At 37.2% G+C, this 17,983-nt stretch overlaps 1 protein-coding gene across 2 annotated transcripts in view; it reads left to right on the top strand.

The window, feature by feature from the left end:
• The window catches only part of A1CF (APOBEC1 complementation factor), a 76,309-nt gene that overhangs the window by 33,403 nt on the left and 24,923 nt on the right, over positions 1-17,983 (top strand). For both annotated transcript variants that reach the window (XM_067710142.1, XM_067710141.1), the window contains exons 3-5: positions 9,292-9,426; positions 11,269-11,399; positions 16,302-16,540. In XM_067710142.1, the coding sequence (XP_067566243.1) occupies positions 9,292-9,426; positions 11,269-11,399; positions 16,302-16,540 (505 nt within the window). The remainder of the gene's footprint in view (positions 1-9,291; positions 9,427-11,268; positions 11,400-16,301; positions 16,541-17,983) is intronic.

Raw genomic sequence — 17,983 nt, 5'->3', positions numbered from 1 at the left:
ACATTGCAAGGAGCCAAGGACAAAACAGCATCCTTGGCAGAGGGGACCACTTGGGTGATACTGATTCACCAAAATATTTGTAAAATGCACAACACTTTTCAGCGGTGAAGATATTAGTGTGTCTTAATTTCAAAGATCCAGTAAGATTACAGCAGATAAATGAGAAATCAGTGGGCTTCATCCTTCTCTTCCTTTTTTTAATCAGTCATCAATCTGTTCCTGGGAACAATTTCCTCAAACTAGAATAAAATACAGACTTTAATTCCCATTTCTCAAACAGTGCTTTCTAGGTGTGTTCTCTTATTTGGAGTTTCACGGCAACTGCATATTTTAATTCTAATTTATTCAGTTCCTCAATAGATATGTATCAGAAATAAGGTACAAAGCATGGCACTAGATCTGATTAGGAGACCATTCCTCTGCTAAGTGTGCCTCAAACTAAGTTAACTCCCCTATCTCTCTGGTTTAGTATAATGTACTTTAGTAAATTTCCTTGGGTATTTTTCAAATTACAATTTTTCCTACAAATAATGCAATAAAAAATAAGTAACTTAGGATCCCAGAGTTTACAAATGGCTTCGACTAGACTAGCTCAGTGAGAAGCAGATGGAGGAACACTGTGGCATTGACATTCTTTTCCAACCACCACACAAAAATCCTAGGGACAGAAAAAGGAATTTGACTTCATGGTAAAATATAGTTCCTGGGTCCTACTTTTTCTTCTATTGCCTGTTCTCACCAACTGTTCCTGTCCCCACTAGCCAAGGACTTATCGTTCATGCACTTGGTGAATGTCCTAATTCCTTAAATAGGTGGCACTAAGCATGAGAACAGGGTGGGACCAGTAGATCATCACAGGCACGTGTTTCCCTAAGCTTATCACTCCAGCCACCCACAGGCTAACTTAATTATCAAGCACCTTAGAAGCCTTGCTTCTACTAGCCAGCAATGCCACAGGCTGGTGTGGAAGACTCCAAATGAAGCAGCAGCTCTGTGAATCCTTTTGTGGAGAGTGTGTGTACCTGACATGTGATGGGAACTTCAGCATCCCACGAAATAGAAAGGCATTCCAGGAGCTATTTTCAAACAGCAATGAATTTCTCCTCCAATAGCCTAATAGAAAGTTGGTTATATATGAGGTCTTCAATATAAGGTTCAAAATCTTTGCAAAATATGGATTATAGTGTTTTCCCTTAAACTAGAAGCACATAAGGGTTTCCATTTTATCAGCTTAAAAACTGGTGTAAATTTCATGACTCAAATACACAGAAGCACCGATGGCTGTTTTGAACTTTAGACTTTGTTTGCAGACAACTTCAGGATTTTTTAAATTGTTACCTGTTAATACCAATCAGCAATCAAAAATAAGTGGCTCTTCATCTTCAGCAACTAAAATGTTATTATGACACGCGAAGAGAGCTCTCTAACGTAGGCTAAGGAGAAAAAATGAGATCACAGAAACATGCAATCATGAATTTGGGTAGGACTTCAGTAGCTGTGATCCTTTTTTTAACATTGTTTCAGAGATGCAGGGTAGAGAGCCGAACCGTACCTTGAATCCTACAGAGGATTCAATAACCTTGAATTTCATCATGAGAGAATGATTCCACTTTCAATTCTATTTTACGCTTTCTGATGAGGGAAGTCATTGAAGGTATGTCTTAAACACCTCTCCAGCCCCTGTTAATCTTTTTTTTTGTTGTTGTTATTTTGTAACATCTTTATTGGAGTATAATTGCTTTACAATGTTGTGTTAGTTTCTGCTGTATAACAAAGTGAATCAGTTATATGTATACATATATCCCCATATCCTCTCCCTCTGCTAATCTTTTTAAACAGCAGAACTAGGGCTCAGAACTTTTTTTTTTTTTTTTTTTTTTTTTTTAGGGCTCAGAACTTTTAATAGACAACGATGTCCAGCTAGAACTTGATCATGGTTTCCTTCTTTTGCAGTTTCTTTTATAGTGACCTTCCATTTGTGGGAAATGATACTCCACTTATGAGAACGGTATTTTCTTTTTTGTGTAAGTTTAAGAAAGTGAATCAATGCAAAGAAAGTCATTAAGTAATTAATGGACCAGGTGTCAAGGGGATATGCAATGGAGACACATTGGTTTTAAAAATCCCTACATTTCCTTTAAGGGTCCTATTGACTAACTCAGAAAACATCCTATGAACATTTTTCCACATTTTAATATGGTGAAAGTCAGCCTCCCTTTCACAACCATCCTAATACCCTCCCAAGACCTCTGCAATCACCTAGTTAACCCTATTCCCTTTTAAATGAAGAATTTCAAGTCAGGAGAAATTTAGTGTCTTGCTGAGACCCTCAGCTTGTAAAAATTCATGGGGGTGTGATAAGGAGATTAATTACTGTATAAAATTTCTCACATGCTAAAAGACAAGTGCATTTGATGGAATTCTCCTTGGCATATGTTGAACTAGGAAAGGATAGAAGAGCAATTAACCCAAACCAAATGTTCATTATCTGCATAAGGCCAAATGTCCTTATTTGCATGGGGATATCTTTATGTCATTTAGTCAGATCTCTACTATTAGTCAATTCAGAAAGGCAAATTGTATCTATAATAAAAAGCTGCATGGGCCTATTGAATAAATTACACATTGCAAAAAGATAAACGCCCCAAATGGATAAAGGAATCACCAAAGATTTCACCTAGTTATTTTGTAGATGGAATTTATAGGTTCCTGGAGATTGCAGCAGTAAGACAAGGCAACTGCCCAGAGCCAAAAGTGAGCATGAACACAGCAAAGCCTGGTCTCAAGATAATATATGCTGTGCAGTCCATCATTAGTGAAACTCATGGCAAATGTGAACAGAGGGTCTTAGAAGTTAATTGGCATTTTACTTGTTCTCTTATGTAGAAACACACATACACACTCCAAAAAAATAAATTTTCTGATTTCTAATTTTGTGTAAGGATATTCTTGGATTTAATATACCCATGAATTGGCCAAAAACACATAATGAGCTTTACAAAATGCAAGTTATTTTTAAAAGCCTGTTTGCTCTTAAATACTTCAACAACTGAGATACTGAATTCCTCAAGGGTGGTTGTCACACATAATCCATAAAGGGAAAATATTAGAAGATGATATTATTAAAGGCATCATCTGATAACAAGTTAGTTCTGCCTCCATAAGACAACTAGCAACTTGAAATGAAATTAGGACTATTTTCCTAGGCAATAGGCTTTCAACAGTCAGTCTTCCAAAGTGATACAGGAACATGATTCATAATTTGCTGATAGCTGTTTTTATGAACAAACCATACCATACATTTTTAAAAAATCAAATGTGGAAGCTTTTTGAAGACTGAAACAAAGATAAATTTTAAAAAGCCAAAATCTATTTGCATCTTTGTGATTTTTGCCATAAACACATACAGCCAAAAATAATATTTATTTAGAATTCATTAAATAACTTGAATAGAAATACTGAGTTTAGTGTTAAAAGTAGACTTTTATGTAAGTGGAAAAGGTTTTATGTGATAAATATATTTTCCTGATGTACAATAAAATAAATGCATAACTATTAAAATAAAGCATTGGTCTATAAACCACCTAATATTACCTCACATAAAATATTTTGAGAAACTCTGGGCTGTATGATAAAGTTAAATCTATATTCATGTGTTATGCTCCTGCCCTAACTTTGCCTCTTTGTTACTAACTATAGTACCACATTTCTACAAATTCAAACATCCCATTTATTCAGTCTTTACACCACAATTATCATTGCTCTTTCTATTTTAAAGAAAATATCTGACATTCATATTGTGTATGAATGCAAAGATTTTAAAAAATAGCTAATAATGGTAATGCCAACTTCCACAGAATATAAGTTAAATAAATTCTGCCTTCGAAAAATTCTTAGCCTAAAATAGATTTTACCAATATGCAGTCACTGGTCTTAAGATGTGCAGGTAAACAAACAATACACAAAACAGATCATTATCTTTCATACAGAATTAACAAAATAAACATTCCCTATAGCACCGTCTGTGGTCCTCAACAACAATAACAGCATTAGCAGACCAAAGTTAAAATCACATCTAAGAGGATTCTTTTGGTACATCTTATTTAAGGCCCCTTAGATTTGCCTTGAACCCTATCACATATTGAGATATATAGTTGGTACACAGGTGAAAGGTAATAAAAATAATGCCTTGTAAAGACCTTTATTCAACCTTTCAAATCAACAACCAGGAAAATATGCTATTAATTTATGAACTGCAATAGACACAGTCCAGAAAGCTGTTCTCAATGCATTGGCATCAGCTGTGAGAAGAGACCACAGGAGTTTAGCCATGGAACCATTGTTCTTGGTATGGCGGTGGTGACTGGCATGCTTGTGAACGTCAGAAATGTCACCAAGCATGGGGAGATTGTCCAGCACCTGAGCGATCAGGAGCAGAAATAGATACAAACATAGTCAATTGGAAAATGGGTAGGAGAACAGCTGAAAGCAGTTGAATAAGGAAACATACACAATTTCTTCCCTCTTGGCAAGAAAAAACAAAGGACCAAAGGGAACCACAAAGATGATTACAGATTTGGAATATAAAATTTCCAAAGAACCATTAAAGGAATTGAAATTACTACTCAGAAAAATAAACTGAATGAGGGTTCATTAATTAATATTCTTTGAGTTTATGAATCGGTTCATTTATGGGAGACAACCAATCATCTGGTGTCCATGTTTGATGAAGTTGAACAAGAAAGTAGGTGTGACACACAACATACAAAATTGTGAGGCTGCTAAGCCTGAGAAGAAAAGTCATCACGACTTTTGAACAGTATATTTGCCAAGTTCACCAGATTGAGAATCAGAGGACATTTAGTCTAGTGTTTTCTGCAACAAATTTAACCAGTGTAACTTTAAGGAAGTCACATAACATCTCTGGACTCAGTTTCCTTATCTGTAAAATGAGCATATTGGGTTAATATAAAAAAACAGAGAAAAATGTTATAACTACAAGCATGGACTCAGGATTCAGATTTTGTCTTTGCCACTTACTGCTTTTATGTCTTTGGATTTCTCACCTACAAAACGAAAGTAATAGTAGTATCAGGCTCATAGGTTTGTTGAGAAGATTAAATGAATTAATACCTGGGAAGCACTTGGCACATTGCTTGACTCAGAGTTAGCCGCTGTTTTAGCTGTTGTTTTTTGCTGCTGTTACTATCATGTGCAAGTATTAGAGGTAAATTCTGGCTGATTAAGCAGAAAAGGAGTTTATTAAAAGGATGCTGGGTTACAGAAATTTTGAATTTAGAGAACTAGATTCAACAGTAAGCTTTTAGGGAAAAAAAAAAGATATGTATATGTGTACCTGAATCACTTTGCTGTACGCCTGAAACTAATGCAACATTGTAAATCAACTATACTTTAATAATAAATTAAATTAAAATTTAAAAATTTTTTAAAGAGTAAGCTTTTAGGAATGAAACCCAAAACCACACCACAAACCTGGAATGATAAGAAAATGTATCCAAGGAGGATTCAACACTAATGTTAGCACGTTGAAAATTTCTGCACCAGAACGCAATTTATTATAACCATTACTGCCCTAGTTGCAAGGGACACTAGAAAAGCAAGTATCTGCTATTTTTAACTGCTATAGGAAAAAGGCAGTTTTGCCCAGATTTCCCAGATGTATTAAAAGATCAGATGCCAGGTGGCCCAAATTAACTCCATCCACTTGTCCTTCACGCTAAGATTTATTGCTTAGAATCATTTACTAAAGGTTGGGTGGTTTTATCCAAGGTCAAGAAGATGGCATATAAAATTTCTTAAAGACTCTATGGTTCCTTCATGAAAGGTTTAAAATATCTGCAACAGAAGGGACTTCCAAATACTTACTGGCTAGGCTCAGTATCCAGTATTTAAATTAAAGCCACTGGATTTATAGTTAGAATGAGGTCTTTAATTTTTAAATTTACACAGTTGAAGGTCTTCACCTATTTATGTGTGATTTGAGAGAATAAATGGTTTCCAAGTCTTTGGAAAAATAAAAGATCCCAGAGTTCAATGAACAAACATTCATGGAAAACAAAAACCTATATTTTCTCTCTCTGAATGACTAATACATTTGTGCTGCCGGAGGAATTCATCTCACAAGAAGGACATCAGCCAGGAGAGGAAAGAGCAGCTATAACTAGGCTTTATCTATTTTAAACTCCTCAACTATAAAAATACTGCCTAAAATACCAGCAATCCAGCTCCCAACTGTCCTTTCCGAGTAACGGACAGCTATTTCAACCCCATGACTAATGCCCAGCGCCTGTCTTAAAGTGGCCTGGACCTCCACCACTGGTGCATTCCCAGCCCAGTGGGTGGCTCATAGGGCAAATCTCCCCCAGTGCTTGAACTTCACCAGTCAGACTCTTGGTGATCCCCCAAAATACTCTTGGTGAATTTATTTCAATTGTTTACAGAAACAACAGAATTAATCATCTCTCCTACCCAATCATTTTGGCTTATAAGCAGATGAATTCTCCTATATACGTGACATGCACAAAATAGTTTGTGACTTTTTTTTTAACAATTATAGCAAGAAAGTTGAGGGGAAAATTCTAAAGGTCAATCTGCTGGTTGCCTATTTATTTTCAAGCTATCAGACAGAGCTTGTCAAATGAGAAATTCTGGAATAACCATTTCACTATGATGCGATGAAAGTTTGATTTCCTCAGCATGAATAGTAAAAATACTGCCAAGTTTATACTAAATTTATTCCAATAATCCATTGAATAGTATATCTCCAGACATTTAAGAAATACAGAAATGGCCTCAGAGGGAACAGCATAAACCAAATGGTGACAGTCGACCCAAGGAAGTAGATTGTAGTATGGCAATAGAAATACACCTCTCTGTAAGCAATAGGTATGAGATATGTTCTTCCCTAAAATTTGTGTAGTAAAACGATTGGAAATTGGAAAGGATTTTAAATGCAGCAGAGAATTTTCAATTCAGTGGCATGATAATTTTTTCATAAATAAGTACTTAAATGTGTGAATCTGTTATAAGTGATTAGACTACCACATAACAAAGCAAAATGTAGTAGGGATTAAGCTGATGGCCTTTGAAATGAGACTGCCTGGCTTCAAATCCTGACCTTTCCACTCCCCAGCCACATGATCTTGGCAAATTACTTAATCTCTGTGGGCTTAACTGTCTTCTGTGAGGTCCGGATAGTAATAGCCCTTAACCCATGATACTGAGAATTAGAATAGTGCTGTCATATACTAAGTGTTATACAGGTATTTGTTAAGTAAGAAAACTTTAAATATGTCTCTGAAAATATGATTCTTTTTTTAGGAAATTCTTGGTTGAGATATGCTCATTGAATTCTTACGTTTTGTTTTGTTTTGTTTCCTGTAAGTATAAAACATTTTATTTCTCAGATTTTTCACTGACACTTTTTCTACTGGATAATCCTGCAAGAATATAGGGGAAGAAAAAATACAAGAACTCTTGAGGCAAACATTTCAACGTTTAGTAAAATGAAAAGCACCTACTTGCTTGAAGCAAAAAGTAATCAAGGCAATGTAGAACACCCATATGACATCTTTTTAACTTAAGGCAACATGATTAAATTAGTAGGAATTTTTTAAATGATTGCAATAACAGACATCATTTAAATACTTAAATACTGTGATCCAAAAAGCCTTTGTACTACCACTTATAAAATAACCGAGAAAGTCTCAAGTTAGTATATATAAAGATTTAACAGTGAAACTAGAAGCTGCTTTACTTTCATTTTTTTTTTGACAAACAACTATCGTGAAAAACAATGTCTTTAAATAACTAACATGTCTTTTGAAAATATACATAGAAAAATATTTGGAAAGGCAGATAAACTTAACAGTAACTATTTCTACAGATGGGTAGGGTGATGCGTTGGGGAATTTTTCTTTTTACTTTATACATTACTAGGTTTTATCCATCATTTTACAGTATAAAAGTTTTTTAAAGTAGTAATTGTAGAAGTTAGCAATAATACTGATATTTGGTCTTTTATGTTTTCCTTTCTCCAAAAATCACTTAAAGTATAACAAAGAGCTTTGGCTATACCTAAGTGGAAAGTAAATTTATTCTTCTCCAGCAAATGAATTATTTCAGCTCAATAATGGTGGATTAGGCCTATCTTTTACTTTGGGGCCCCTGAAGTTATGTTTAGGTCATTAACCTTCAGAAAAATACAGACAGCAGGGCAGACAAGCATCAGTGCTACTCCTCCCCCAAAAGGACATTGAATTTACCAAGGATTTTTTAGAACAAAGGAAAAAATATATATAGAAGCTAATGCTACAGTATTTGGACTGAGAACTGCATTGTTCTCCACAGAGATGCAACATTAGTAAACACCTTTCACCATCTTGTCAGCTTTGAAGACAAGTCCCTCACTGGTTACCCCCAAAATTAGCCAGTCCACTCTTTCAAATGTTAACCTTCAAGATGTCTCTATTTAGGGGCCTACGTTGCCATGCTCAGTGCATGAAACAGCCTCAATCCAGGGAGGCATTGAATATACATCACATGCCGAGACCTGTGCCATGCATATTTGATACATTATCTCCTTTAATCAAAAGCTGATAGTACCTCCACTTAATATATGAGAAACACTGAGGTTTGGGGAAGTAAAGCAATTTGCCCAATGCCCCACAGCTAGTGGGTCATGGAGCCAAGTAGTTCAGGTCCAGAACCTCGTAGACTTCAATATTAAATCAGAACCCCAGATTCAAATTATAATCATATCCTTTGACGATCAGGCATTGGTGAGTCTGAATGGCAAAATAATAACAAACCAAAAAAATAACCCTTTATATTTGTCCAGCACTTTATAAGTTTTCACAGTGCTTATCTGGAGCAAGTCGCTGAAGCAAGAGCACGGTGTTGAAATTCACACAAAAAAGGGACTTCCCTGGTGGTCCAGGGGATAAGACTGCGTCCGCACTCCCAATGCAGGGGGCCTGGGTTCAATCCCCGGTCAGGGAACTAGACCTCACATGCATGCCACAACTAAGAGTTCGCAACTAAAGATCCCATGTGCCACAACTAAGCCCCGGCACAGCCAAATAAATAAATATTTTTTAAAAAATTCATACAAAAGAGACGTCCATTTTTATCCTCTGACCAGTCCACTACTATTACTTGTCAATAAGTATCTTCCTTATTGAGAAATGATTTTGAAAATAGTTGAGGAACTCAAACTAAAGATTCTATTGTTTTCTTCTCTCCCTCCTAAAATCCACATGGGATTTGCAGGAAAATGGACAAAGAAAATATGGTGGTCCCCCGCCTGGTTGGGATGCTGCACCCCCAGAAAGGGGCTGTGAAATTTTTATTGGAAAACTTCCCCGAGACCTTTTTGAAGATGAACTTATACCATTATGTGAAAAAGTGAGTCTAAAGATTTTTTTTTTAAATCTTTCAAGGAAAAAATACTACTCTCTTCACCTTGCTTTCACTCTCATTCTTCTTGGTCAGTGATGGTTTCTTTTCCAATTACCATTCCTCAATCATGGACAAAGTTAAAACCTTCCCAGCTGTTAGTGATTGGCCCCTAATTATCACTGCCTTGACTCAGCTGTCCTGTTACTGACAGCTGAAACTACCATTGCTGATGACTTTTTAATCTATATTTCAATCCCCTATCTCCACTAGCAAAGCCATCTTACTGCAAACTCAACAGGTCTATCAATCTAGAATAACACAACAACCTGTCTAAAAGAAGATATTGCTTCAACTTTGAAATGTTAATATGGTTTTAAAGTATAAGATTTTCACATTAAAAAATATGTATGTCATGGCTCAGCCGTGTCCCCATACGTATTGATCCAGAATGAAATTTCCTTCTACAAATTTGAATGCAATCAACAAGATTAATAACATGGTTTTTCAAAGTCGCTATATAATTAAGGAATAAATTTCCTCAGTTTGAATTCCAAATGATGTTTTGCTACTAAACCCAAAGGTAAAACAAAAATACAAAATTAACATTTTTGATAATTTACCACGTGGTGTTTAAAATTCCTAGAAAATTTAATGAGAGGTTAGCTATTTCTTTTCCTAAATGCCAAAATCAGGTGTGTGTGTGTGTGTGTGTGTGTGTGTGTGTGTGTGTGTGTGTGTGTGTGTGTGTGTGTGTGTGTGTGTGTGTGTGTGTGTGTGTAGTTCAGCTCAGTTTCAGAACTACTCTTAATTTTATACAAACAACGTCACTTGGCACGTGCATAAATTACAAGGACTTAATCCTATAAGAATCTTATATACTGAACATGAAAATGAGCACCAAGAAACACTTGAAATGCAGAGATGAAACATGCTTGAACTCTTTCCTAATGAGCCCAGAAAAAAATAGGCGTCCATCACTGAGTACCGTGGGGTGGCGTGGGGCTGACCTGTGGGTCAGACACCACTGACGTAATAGAAGTAGCTTAATGATGCCTCTTCTCCCCACGCGTGTCCCTCACGTCTGTGTGGGCCACCCGTCTTACAGCAGCCAGCAATAATGAATTGCTGTGTCTGGATTATAGAGAACAGTTGGGGTAGCAGGAGGGAATAGTATATAAGCAAAGCAGAGGAGTTACAGTGAGAGGGATAGAGTGAGTACACTGCTACCATGGAGGTGCTGGCCCTGGATCAGTTGTGTTAAGACTAGCATTTACCTTCAGCCTACAGATGGAGAAAACAGGGCTCCCAGGACCATCCTCTGAAACACACCTTCTATGTTCACCTTTATATCATGGTAGGTGGAAAAGATAGCTAAGAAGTCAGTTTCACAAGGCTCCAAATGAGTGTTCTTGGTTTTGGTTTTAAACATCACTGGTGAGTATGACCAAGTAAAGATAAAAACTATGGAGGCCTCAGAGGCCAATGTAAAGGGCAAGGACAAATCTATCAAGAAATTGTACTTCTGATGACAAATGTGTTTTCTGGTCCCTAAGATATCGTATAAATCCCCAGATAATTGTGTGATGAAAGGTCACTTGCTCTGCCAAAAATATACATTCTGGCAACTCCGGCTGAAATGCCACTTGTACATGTTTTCTTTATTTATCCTGACTTTGCCCATGAGTCAGATAACAGATCTCAACCCAGCATGAAAACATGCAAACTATTACACATGGGATGCAAATGCCAAACATGGCAGAGACTTCAGAAAATGTTGTGTATGCATGTGTGTGTGTTTTCATTTGGAAGTACAATGTATAAATATGAATTCTCTCTTATTACTTGTAGATTGGTAAAATTTATGAAATGAGAATGATGATGGATTTTAATGGCAACAATAGAGGATATGCATTTGTAACATTCTCAAATAAACAAGAAGCCAAGAATGCAATCAAACAACTTAATAATTATGAAATTAGGTAAGACCCATCTTTCCTAGATTAAAAGTGAATCAGACAATGTACCTTTATCTGTTCTTCCATCAAGTTTATCTAACATAGTATATGCAAAATATAGCCAAAATCAGAAATAAAAGGTTAGTTCTTTTTCTTGGAAATCAACTTAATGAAATGTTTATTTAACCACCACTATGTAAGGTGCCAGACTAAGTTCTGTGAAATGTTCAAAGAAGCAAAATTCATTTATCCATTTCAAAAATATGTGCTGGACACTGTTGAAAATATTAGAAGTATCAAGGTACACTTTCCTACTCTCATAGTGAGCAATCGGATGTATAAGATTATTTAAAAGAGTTTGAAAACATAAAAACCAGGAAATCGGGTAAAGTTGTATGAGGAGGTTGCTACTGTAACTTGATGTATTTAAGAAAATACTCTTCCGGAAAGTAAAATTTGATCTGAGACTTGAATGAAAAGAATCTGCCATGACGGTCAGACCTGGAGGAAAATCCTTTCAGGGAAAGAACAGCAAGTGCAAAGGTCTCAAAATGAGAATAAGCATGATGTGTTAAAGGCACAGAAAGCAAGCCAGGCTTCGGAACAGAGTAAAGAGAGGAGGGTTGAAGGCAATACAGTTGGGGAGTCGTATTTCATCATTAAGAATTCGGATTTTATTCTAAAAAAAAAAAGGGGGAAATTACAGGAGGTTTTAATTAGATTCATGTTTTTACAACATTCCATTCCTCTGACTACTAAGTGAAGAATGGACTGTAGCAGGGTAAGGACTGAAAGAGGGAAGGCAGTTCAAAGGCCGCTGCTGTGTCTAGAACTAGATGGGAGACGGTGGTGCTTGCATAAGGGGTTAGTGGTAAAGGTGGTAAAAAGTCAGATGTGTGATATATTTTGGAGGTTGAATAGACAAGACTGGCTAAATATTGGATTTAGAGTGTGAGTGGATTTATAATTTAGGGAGGAAAATTAGGATTTTGGTCCAAGTATGTGCGGATGTGATAGTGTCATAGATGGAAAAGCCTGGGAGAATAACAGGAAAACATGAAGAGCTCTGTTTGGGACAATTTACATTTGAGATGCACATTAGACGTCCCAGGGGGGTTGCTGAGGAGGTGATTGTATGATATTGGAGTCAGGAGAATGGTCACGATTGGAACGTAAATTTGGGGGTCAGCCAAATATAGGCAATATTTGAAACCATGGGATTAGCACAGGGTTCCAGGACATAACTGACCCTATACAATCAATAACTGGTTTTTATAAATTGACAATACATGAAATTATCTACGTTCTAAAATCTAAACCAGAGGGAACTGCCATAAATCCTTTCTTAAGGAAGCCCAGGGCCACATGGAAGAAAGATTAGTGTGTTAGATGAAAAAGCAATAGCTTGGGGTCAGATGGGCCTCAGCTGAGTGTCAAAAAGTGACGACCTCTCTGAGCCTCAATTTCCTCATCTATAAAGTGGGAATAATAATACTTATTTCATAGGTTGATTATGGGGATGTTATCAAGATTTCAATATGTTTAGCTTAGTGTTTGGAACATAGTAATACGTCAATAAGTGATAGAACTCTTACATATTAGCACATTCATTAATTCTGAGATGCAGTCTTTCACCTATATTTTCTTCCTGTAATAGAGATGCACTTTAAAACTGAGGGAATCTTAAATTAAATGAATACAGAGAGTAGATTTCCTGTCATTAGTTTTCTCTCATTTCCTATAGGTTCAAAATAAGTCCTGCATTATCCTTGTAATTCTGTAGTCAGTCAACTACCGGGTCATTTTTCTTAAGCCCCTTAGCCATGAAAAGATTGATTGGACTTGGCAACTACTAGTAGCCTAGTCATTCAGTACCAGGATTGGATTCCGGAACAGATTCTTGGAAAAAACATAAAGGAGGCTCCCCTTCCACACATGCCACCATGGATCCAAAAGAGCTCTGATATATGGAAAATTTTTTGGTATGAGAATCAGGAGACCAGAGGTCTAGCCCAGGTTCCTTTGGACAAATCCTTTGACCTCTTTCAGCATCCGTTTTATATTATCACCTGATCACACAGAGTTATTCCGAGCATCCATCATATGAAATAATATATACTGTTATTTTAGAAAGGGCTATAAAAAGCTATATTAAGATATATTAGTGATGTTTTCAGGAATTAGAAGATTCTCCATTCCTTGGTCTTTCATAGAAACTAAACATCTTAATAGCAAAGGTTATTCTCAAAATAGCTTTTAAGTTGAGATGGATGTAGAATTGTTTCTGTAGGGAATCAACAAAGTTCGCTGAACCTACATTGTTACACACTGGAGCCTGTCAAGACTTTCTGAAAATACATGGGGTATGAACAATGAACACAAGCCATTAAAAAGTAACAGTATCCTCTCTGTGAATTTCAATGTCTTCATCTATAAAATAGAGACAAAAATATACCTACCTCATGGAGGGGATTAGGAAAAATAAAAGAGATAATGCAGGTAAAGCTCAGTGCCTGACACATATCAGATGCTCTATAAATGTTTGCTGATGGTTATGATGATGGCAGGAGGGTGCAGAAAAGGAAGAGGAAAAATATGACAAAGCATTTGGAAAGAGAAAGTTGGTGGCCAAAATTCCAGTTAAAGTTCAGGTTGGATGCCAGAAGCAAGGTGAAGGCACAGAGTGACTTTGGATTTTAATGAGTAGGATAAATGGAATGTGAAATAGCAGAATAGACACCCCAGGGCCAACCTCACCTACTTCCACTCTGCCTTGGATGTTGTCAGAGAGAGAACCTTTCTTGTAGAGAAGAGGTTTGTTTGTTACCTCTTCTTGTTACAAACCTTTGGTTTGTTTTTAGCCACTGTCTCTGAGGGAATAGATAAGGTTCTTAGCCGGAAAAGACCCACAGGTGTCATATCCTCCTCGTCATCAAATATCCACTGAGCACCGTCTAAGTGCCTGGCTTCTGGAGACATTAAAGTCATGCCCTCAGCTTTTGAGAGAGAGTTTTTCGTCTCCAAGCACTTCTGGGATTTGCTGACAAATCACATAGATTTAAAAACAGGATATGGAGGCTCCAGGCTCCCCCTACTGGTAACTGACCGGCCCCCGAATGATCAAAAATATAAACTTCTAAATAAATAGTATCTTGGAACAAAAGGTTTAAGTTAAAAAAGAAAAAAAAAAACCCTGAAAGATCGCTTTATCGACCCTTCCCTCCCCCCAGAAAAAACACATTGTTAGGACAATGTTCAACAAACGGAGATGGACCTGTTACATATCGGATATGCGGTCCTTAGTTCTTCAACAAAGCACAGAAGACAACTGGGACAGGGTGCAACCTGGGTGAGAACACCTGCCACACAGCGGAGAGCCACTAGTTCCGAGAAATCAGAGCAATCTCCCACTCACCTGGCTGAGCACTTTTTATTCAGGAGGAATGAGTGGTTTCCGTTAAGCAAACTTTACCCATTTTTAATAACTTCTGAGTTATTACAAAAGTCACATGGCCTAATACACAACACACAAAAACAGCCAAAAAACAGTAATAAAAGTTCAAACCGTTCCTTCATTACCCTATTGCCTAAAGAGAATCACCATGTTGAATTTTTATAGTCTTTCTAGATTTTCTACAGTTTTAATCAAAATGGCTTTCTCATGTACTCATTTTACATTTTTTTTAAACCCAGCAGCACAGTGTGAACTGGTATTTTCAACCATCAAATACTCTCCTACGTTACTATGTTTATTCTCCTATGTTACTATGTTTATTGACCACAGAGCATCCTATGTTATGAACGCTCATCTTTTATATACCAGTGCATCCCAGCCAGGAGCAATACTGTCCCCCTAAGGGACATAGAAAAAGATGAAGAGGCATTCTTGGATGACCTAACAGGTGGCACTTGGCATTTAGTGGTCAAGAACCAGGGATGACAAACATACCACGGTATACAATGAGGAAATGTCCAGCCCCAGAGTCAGTCACCTCAGCTGAGATACATTAAACCAGTCCTGCACGATGCACTATTTTGCTCATTTCCAATTTGGGAGCTATTGTAAATAGTAGCAGCGAATAACCTTACACAAAAATGCTAATGCTCATCTTTATTTCTAAGGACACTCCCCTAGAGGGGCATTATTTGGCCAAAGGTTACGCACACCTAAGACTTTTGATACATTTTCCCACATCCCCCCAGAAAAGTTGAACCAACCTACACCTTGCCAACGAAGGTATCCACCAACTGGCTGATAAGCAACACTGCACAGTGGAAGAAACAGGGATTAAACTGAATCCAGAGGCCAATTTTAACTCTCAAAATCCACAAAATCTTAAGCAAGTCACTTATTATCTTGGAGTCTCAAGCTCTTCAACTGTAAAATGGAAACAATACCTATTCTGCCCATCTCACGGGCTCCTTGTGTCGGCCAAATAATATGTGAAACTCTGTTCTGTATAAGGGACTATCTTTAATAATGATCATGTCAGAATAGCTTCTCTATTTGGTTGGAAAAAAAGGGAGCACCAGGGGTTGCAACCTCAGATACCTCCAGGGCAGGATACAAGAGTACATTGAGCCAGGTGTAAAGACCTCAGGATTGACGATGTATTAGGGAGTGTCGAGGATTCACAATAACTAGTGAATCTACATATACTCTAAAGACAGCAGATGCAACTCAGTTTCAACTATTTTTTTTCTTTAAAAATGCAGAACCAAGGTTGACAGAACTTCCAGTTTCTCAAAAGCAGCTACCACTTTCCAAAACCAGTTTAAACAGTAAGACGACCAAACGTTCCGTATCCACAGGCCATATCAGGTCCTGGCCTGATATTTTCAATTTCAATATATATTTTCATTTTCCGTCTTAAACCTTAATCAAGCAAGGACTCTCCCCAATCAAAATCCCTGCTGTTTTCGCAGAAATGGGCGTCTGTTAGGGGTTTGTGCCAGCGTGGACAACTGCCGATTATTTGTTGGGGGAATCCCAAAAACCAAAAAGAGAGAAGAAATCTTATCAGAGATGAAAAAGGTCACCGAAGGAGTTGTGGATGTCATTGTCTACCCAAGTGCTGCCGATAAAACCAAAAACCGGGGCTTTGCTTTCGTGGAGTATGAGAATCATCGGGCAGCTGCCATGGCCCGGAGGAAGCTTCTGCCAGGTTAGGACCCCTCCTCAAAGAGGAGACTTCTCCACTCCCGTCCTGCCTGCCTCAGGCTGCTGTGCTCCTTAGCAAAGGAAACAGAAGCCTGTTGTTCGGTTTTTTTTTGCTCTTTATCTCTGGTTATGTTACATTTTTTAAACTCTCGGTCTTTCTTATTTATCTCACAGTTGATTCAGTTCCCTGAAGTTTTCACAGATTGGGTTCTGAAAACTATTCACTTCGTGCATTAAATCCAATGTATATTGCACAGGAGAAATCCAGAACTTGAAGTTATAGCAACCCTATACTGAATCTTTAAACTGAAGAATCTCCTTAAAAGTAAATTTATCAATCAACAGTTATCTTTGTATATAGTTTTTGTTATCAGGCTTATTAGAAATAGGGTATATGTTATCCATTATAATGTAGAAATAATAAATATGCAAGTGATACATTATCCCAATGACAATTAAAATGACGTACTTTTTTTTTTTTCTTTTTTTTTTTGCGGTACGCGGGCCTCTCACTGCTGCGGCCTCTCCCGTTGCGGAGCACAGGCTCCTGACGCGCAGGCTCCGGACGCGCAGGCTCAGCAGCCATGGCCCACGAGCCCAGCCGCTCCGCGGCACGTGGGATCCTCCCGGACCGGGGCAGGAACCTGTGTCCCCTGCATCGGCAGGCAGACTCCCAACCACTGCGCCACTAGGGAAGCCCAAAATGACGTACTTTTATTATAACTTCCTAGTGTCTAATAATTTGTCTAATTTTAGGTAATAGAAATAATAGCTTTCCATAGAAAGACACCTTGGTTAGATGCTACAACCACGAGGTAGGTCCTATTTGGTCAACAGCCATAAATTCCTGGGTTTAGAAGACTCCACCAAGACACTGCCCCACTAAGATCAACTCAGGAAAAATTATTGAAAGTCCCGTGCTTGTTATAAAATATTTCCCAAACGTACACAAAGGTATTAAAATGAATATTAAAATGATAAGTATGTCAAGAATGGCATATTGAACACACTGGAATCAAGGATTCTCTTAAGCACTGTGGAAGTCACCAGAATCTAAAGCAAAGCAAAACAGCAATAAAAACACCTACATTTATTTTTATTTTTTAAAATAAAACCAATAGGAGTAGCCCTCCAGAAATTTTCAAAATTGAAAGATGGCTTCTGAGCTTGGGGAATATGTTTTAATAATATTTTCATGAAGGCAGCTTAAAGTGAAAAAATATGAGATATCCCCCAAAATGGCTGAATCTATTGAGAGGTGGATATTTTTTAGATTCAATATAATATTATTAATATATTTTATACATGTGTAACAGTATTGCTATAAAACATAGGAAAGAGAAATTTTGCAAAGACTAGGGAAGATGAAATCAATATTTAAAATTTTGACAGTAAAAATGTTTTGATCTGAGGTGGATATTTTTAATGGGGAAGCTTCCATTCACTA

This window comes from Pseudorca crassidens, chromosome 16 (genome assembly GCF_039906515.1).
Source record: "Pseudorca crassidens isolate mPseCra1 chromosome 16, mPseCra1.hap1, whole genome shotgun sequence".
Taxonomy (NCBI): Eukaryota; Metazoa; Chordata; class Mammalia; order Artiodactyla; family Delphinidae; genus Pseudorca; species Pseudorca crassidens.
This window is presented reverse-complemented; position numbering and strand designations above follow the sequence as displayed.